The 6,512-nt window shown below is 36.4% G+C and overlaps 1 protein-coding gene across 5 annotated transcripts in view; it reads left to right on the top strand.

Annotated features, from left to right (window-relative positions):
* Nucleotides 1-5,489, top strand: part of LOC106874280 (torsin-1A) — an 11,375-nt gene extending 5,886 nt beyond the window's left edge. For all 5 annotated transcript variants that reach the window (XM_052965586.1, XM_014921972.2, XM_014921957.2 and 2 more), the window contains 2 exons: nt 1,767-1,800; nt 4,543-5,489. In XM_052965586.1, the coding sequence (XP_052821546.1) occupies nt 1,767-1,800; nt 4,543-5,484 (976 nt within the window). In that variant the 3' untranslated portion in view covers nt 5,485-5,489. The remainder of the gene's footprint in view (nt 1-1,766; nt 1,801-4,542) is intronic.
* The last annotated feature ends 1,023 nt before the right edge of the window (nt 5,490-6,512 follow it).

The raw sequence follows: 6,512 nt of genomic DNA, 5'->3' as shown, positions 1-6,512 counted from the left end.
TATATATATATATAAATATATATATATGTATATATATATATATATATATCTTCATCATCATTTAACGTCTGTTATCCATCTTGGTATGGGTTGGACAGTTTGACTAAGGCTGGTAAGCTGAGGGGCTGCACCAGACTCTGGTCTGATTTGGCATGGTTTCTATGGCTGGATGCCCTTCTACACGCCAACCACTCTGAGAGTGTAATGGGTGTATGATTTCACTTGGCTTGATGGGTCTTCACATTGCCAAAGGTCTCAGTCATATGCCATTACCTCTGTGGGGCTCAACACTTGAAAGGTGCTTTTTACGTGCCACCAGCACAGGTGCCAATTATGTGTCACTGGCATTGGCCATGACTACAATTTCACTCAGCTTGGTGGGTCTTCTGAATCACTGCATTTCGCTAGTTATTGCCTCTGTGAGGCCCAACATTCAAAGATCATTCTTCACCACCTCGTCCCATGTCTTCCTGTGTCTACCTCTTCCACAGGCTCCCTCCACAGTTAGAGATTGGCACTTCTTTACACAGCTGTCCTCCTCCATATCCATCACATGATTATACCAGCTTAGTCTTCTCTCTTGTGCACCACATCTGATGCTTCTTATGCCCAACTTCTCTCTCAAAACACTTACACTCTGTCGCACATGCACACTGACACTGCACATCCAGCGATGCATACCAGCTTCATTTCTTTCAAGCCTATGCATGTCTTTGGTGGTCACAGCCCATGTTTCACTGCCATGTAGCACAGCTGTTTGCACACAGGCATCATACAATCTGCCTTTCACTCTGAGGGAGAGGCTTTTGTTGTCAACAGAGTTAGGAGCTCTCTGAACTTTTCCCAGTCTCTTCTTATTCTTGCAGCTACACTCTCAGAGCATCCACCTCCACTACTAACTTGGTCACCTACATAATGAAAGCTATCAACCACCTCTAGCTTACCCACCTTGCATTTGATGGAGTCTATATATATATATATATATATATATATATATATATAATTGTGTGTGTGTGTGCCTTTGTATTTGTGTTTTACCCCCACCATTGGTTGGCAACTGATGTTGGTGTGTTTATGTCCCTGTAACTTAGCAGTTCGACAAAAGAGACCAATAAAGTAACTACTAGGCTTACAAAGAATGAGTCCTGAGGTCGATTTGCTTGATTAAAGGCGGTGCTCCAGCATGGCCATGGTCAAATGAAACAAGTAAAATAATTACGTTTGACAGAGTAATCTGAATGTCAACGGTTAAATTTATATTACTTAGGTGTTCAACTGGTTGTCATTAGAGACTCAAATAGAATACCTTGTAGTATTTGTTCTGATTACCTGTACTTTGGGTTCAAATCCTACAAAAGTCAGCTTTGCCTTTTAATCTTTCAGGGGTTGATTAAAAAAAAGAAATATACCAGTGTAGGGCAGTGGAATGATGGGACTTTAAGAATGTGAAACTGGTGGTCTCATGGTATTAGTTCCAGATCTTTGCATTCAAATCTCACCATAGCCTCCTTGGATGCTATTAGCAGTATCCTCTATTGTGAGCATTTGGACCAGGTCTCTAATTTGGTGAATACCTTTCCACTTCCTACCCTCTAGTCTTGGGAGGCCCTGTAAAATGTCATGGCATTATCTTCCTCCTGATTAAAAGGTAAAAAAAAATTTATTACATGTGTTTGTGTACTATATTTTTTTATTAATAATATAATAATAGAATCCACTTTTTTTTTTATTAACAAATGAATTTTTTTCTTGTATTTCATATTTAGTAAACATCGCGATTCCAAGCTAAAAAGAGGAAAGGTAATTAACCCTTTCGTTACCGTATTTATTTTGAGATGTTAGTAACTTAGTTATCATTAAGCAAGTGTTAGAAACATAAATTGTGACTAAAGTTTGATGGATGAATTTAATTCAAAACTTATGGAAACAAAACATATGTACTACAGAGCCAGAGGTGGTTTCAGCCAGGTTGGTATTGAAAGGGTTAAACATTCTAATTATTTTGCAGAAAATACCAATTCTATTTTTGGTAAATATTTAACATCATGAAATTTAATTTCGCAGTTAAAGGGTTAAAATACCTGTTGGGTTGTAATAAAGATGGTTGTGTTCATAAAACAGCCCTATCATCCTATCAGGGTTTAAAATTCGAATCATCTGAAGACTTGTTCATCATCATCATCATACATCTGTTTTTCATGCTGGCATGGGTTGGATGTTTGACAGGAGCTGCACCAGGTTCCATAGACTATTAATAAAATAAACATCCTATCCCTTTCACTATAGAGAAGTGTACTATAGGTGCAGGAGTGGCTGTGTGGTAAGTAGCTTGCTTACCAACCACATGGTTCCGGGTTCATTCCCACTGCATGGCACCTTGTGCAAGTGTCTTCTACTATAGCCTCAGGCTGACCAAAGACTTGTGAGTGGATTTGGTAGGCGGAAACTGAAAGAAGCCCATCGTATATATATATAAGTATGTGTGTTTGTTCCCCTCAATATCACTTGACAACCAACAATGGTGGTGTGTTTACGTCCCCGTAACTTAGTGGTTCGGCAAAAGAGTCGATAGAATAAGTACTAGGCTTACAAAGAATAAGTCCTGGGGTCGATTTGCATGGCCGCAGTCAAATGACTGAAACAAGTAAAAGAGTAAAGAGAGTATCATTATTAATGAATTCAATATATACTTAAAATATTACTCGTTATGCTCCTTCTTAAAATCTCTTTCACATCACTTAAGTATAACCATGGGCCACTGCTTCTTCACCTCCTTTTATCCAAGTTTGTTTAGTTTGTTTTGTTTTTTTTCCTAACCCATCAAACACATTCAGACTACCTTTAAACATATCCAGTCAAACAACTCAAGTTAATTCAGAGTCCAAATGGACAGAGAAAAATCATCATCATTTAACCCCTGTTTTCCATACTGTTCCATACTGACATGGGTTGGACACTTTGACATGGTCCAGAGAGCCAGAGGGCCAAATCAAGCTCCAATGTCAGCTTTGGCATGGTTTCTATGGTTGGATACCCTTCTTAACACCAACCACTTTGCCGTGTGTACTGGGTGTCTTTTTTATGCCACTGGCACTCGTGAGGTCACCATATAACAAATATTTATGCATATTTTTTAAACTGATATTACTGTTGAGTTAACCTTTAGGAGACAACAGGGTCGGTCTATCTGCCAAAAAGTCAAATTACAAAGAAGATTGTATTAGTTTATTCAATTTCCTACAAGAATACATATAGTTTTCTATATGTAAAGTAATTACTTTATTTTTATAATTTAAAAAAAAAAAATAAGTGCATGCCCTCTGTAAGGCTTGTGAAAAGGGCTTCGTCTTCTTGGTATTGAAACTCCAAATGTGGCTTCATCTCCAAAGGGTTAAACATACTGGACCACCACCACTTGCCAAAGCATTTCAAAGTATCTGAGATATTTATTTTACTACTCTGATAGAAATCTGAACTTGGAAATTATCAGATCTTTTTACTTTCTGAACAACTAGAGATGACATGAGAGGATAATAATGGCAGAAATGGTGTTAAAAAAAAATTTATTCTCTCTGACTATATATTTCCCCTATAGCAAGACATCTATTTCTGTCTCTCTATCATACTTTAACCTCTCATCACTTGGCATAAAGCCACCTCTCTCAGTACCACAATCCCATAAGTTGAGGCTCTTGTCTTGCAAGTTACTTGAAGACCTCACTGTTACTGGTGCTATGTAAAAGCCACCCAGTACACACACTAAAGTGGTTGGTATAAGGAAGGGCATCCAGCCATCGAAACCATGCCAAAACAGATATTGGATCTCAGTACATTCCTCTTGCTCTCAAGCTCCTGTTAAACCATCCAACTCAAGCCAGCATGCAAAATGGATGTTTTTCCCATTTTTCAAGATGTCTGATTGCACTTAGAACCATCTGGTGAAGCATTTCTTGCCACTGGGTGCCTTTAGCATAGACCTTTATCTTCTAAGCGATTGGTTTAGAACACCAAAGAAGTTTTTAAAAAACATTACATGCTAGTTCATATATTTTTCACCATCTGTTACAAAGTACTATCTACTCTAAGAATTACTGTAAATTTGAACAGGCTTCTTATAAAGTATCTTATCCAATCTTGAAAATTGCTTAACTCTTCTTTGTAGCCCTGTTGGTACCAACCTGCTCAAAACTGCCCTTACTTCTACTATATGAACTACTTGTCTTAATTCTAAAACCTTTCAAGTTTAATAATGACAGTTATTTTATAAACTTGTCAATGTTTTCGTAATTAATTGAAGCAAAGACAGTGTATTTCAACAGAAATACAACAACAAAAGAGTCAAAGGTAGTAGTCTAGGATGTTATAATTACTTAATAAATTTCTCATTTTTACTAATTTATGTATTTCTACATTTGATTAAAATTAGTCAATTTTTGAATTCTTGAAATGGTATATTAAATTTTAAGCAATAACATATCTAAATTATATTTTTAATTCTGATTTTTCTTTTTCTTTTCTTTTTTTTTTTCTTTTCTTTTAAAGAAGGCAGCCAAAGTAAAGGAGTACCTGGAATTTCCATCCCGTTGTATATTTGCTTTTATAACTTCATTTATATTTTTATTTCTAGTTTTTTACATTTCCCATTGTCATAAAATTCCAGCTTGGGAAAGACATTCAGTGTCTGAGTCTTTATCAACAAAGATAATTGGTCAGGATTTAGCTATCCACCTTGTTGTAGAGTCGTTAACAAATTACATTAAGAGTTTAGAGACTAACTATCCACAACCACTGGTTTTGTCTTTCCATGGAGGTGTTGGAGTTGGGAAAACCTATTTGGCTTCTCTTCTGTATAAATATCTTCCTGAAAATACTCAATCATCTATATTTTCTTTCTCACATCATTATAAATTTGATTCTGCCCAAAATAGTGGAAACAAACTTTTGACTTGGATATACACAGAGTTATCACCATGTCACTGGAATATATTTATTCTTGATGACTTTGAAGACACAGGACCTGCTCAACAGATCCTCACAGAGACTTTAACACATTTAAAAAATTCAAATTTCTATAAGTATACTTATGCTCTATTCATAATCATAACTACCGTAAACTCTGAAAATATAAATAACATTGTGTTCAGAAAAGTGCAAAGTGGCAATCAGAACAAGTTGAAATTAACTGATTTTGAACATGTATTTCAAAAAGATAGCCAAAATGAATGGTTTTTTAAATTACACAAACAGGGTCTCATTGATGCTGTTGTACCTTTCTTTCCCCTTAATAAGACTAATGTTTTAGAATGTATAAAAGCTGAATTAGCTAATCATCATCATATTATAAATGAGGACTTTGCAAAGGAGGTATTGAAGGAAATATACTTCAATTCTACAAAGGGCTTCAATTATGAATATTCCAGCTCAGGCTGCAAAAAAGTATCTGACAAAATATATTTACGGATGAATAAAACATCGACTTATTAAATTCAGTGAATCTTGAACGGTTTATTATTTATCTTGAATTATTTTGTTTCCAACATGACATGTTTCATTGTAATTTCTGTACTCTTTTGCTCCTGTCATACAACTGCAACCATACTGGAGCACTGCCTTGTAGAGTTAGTTGAACAAATTGACGAGAGTACTTAATTTTTTTTTGAGTTTGCTGTGTCTGTGTTTGTCCCTCCACCATCACTTCACAACTGATGCTGATATGTTTACATCCCCATAACTTAGCGGTTTGGCAAAAGAGACTGATAAAACAAGTACTAGGCTTTCAATGAATTACAATGAGTTGTGGGGGTCGATTTGTTCAATTAAAGGCAGTGCTCCAGCATGGCCACAGTCAAATGGCTGAAACAAAAGAGTAAAAGAGATTATCAAACTCATTTGCCAAACCACTAAATTACCATCAACATCATTATTTAATGGCCGCTTTCATGCTGGCATGTGGGTTGGACAGTTCAACAGGAACTGGTAAGCTCTGCTGTCTGCTTTGGTATGGTTTCTACAGATGGATGCTCTTCCTAACACCATCCACTTTACAGACTGTGCTGGATGCTTTTTAAACGGCACCAGCAGCAGTTAGATCACCAGGTGACTTGCAAGACAAGATCTTTCTCACCTGAGGGTTAGAGTAGTACTGAGGGAGGTGATAGAAGCGTTCCCTTTTGAAAAACAATTTAAGAGGAGAGTACTTATCTTGGAGCAGAGACAGAAAGAATTATAGCATTTTGCCCTGAAGCGGCCTATTTGAAAAATCAACAATATATCTTCCTCTGATTTCTCCCTCTCCTTTACACTAATCCCTGACATTACTCTTCCTGTTCACTCTCTTTTATCTCTGTTATTCTCTCCATTACCATCCTCTCAAAATAAATCTGTTCGTTACATCATGGCTTTCTTTTAGCTTTGTAAGCTGCAAGACAAACCATACTATGCTGGTGCAACATAAAGCACCCAATACAATCTGTAAGTGACTTATAATTTGAGCAACAACACAGCAGAGCTTG

The sequence above is a fragment of the Octopus bimaculoides genome, chromosome 2 (assembly GCF_001194135.2).
Source record: "Octopus bimaculoides isolate UCB-OBI-ISO-001 chromosome 2, ASM119413v2, whole genome shotgun sequence".
Classification (NCBI taxonomy): Eukaryota; Metazoa; Mollusca; class Cephalopoda; order Octopoda; family Octopodidae; genus Octopus; species Octopus bimaculoides.
The sequence above is the reverse complement of the archived record's forward strand: the minus strand, read 5'-3'. Positions and strand labels throughout refer to the sequence as shown.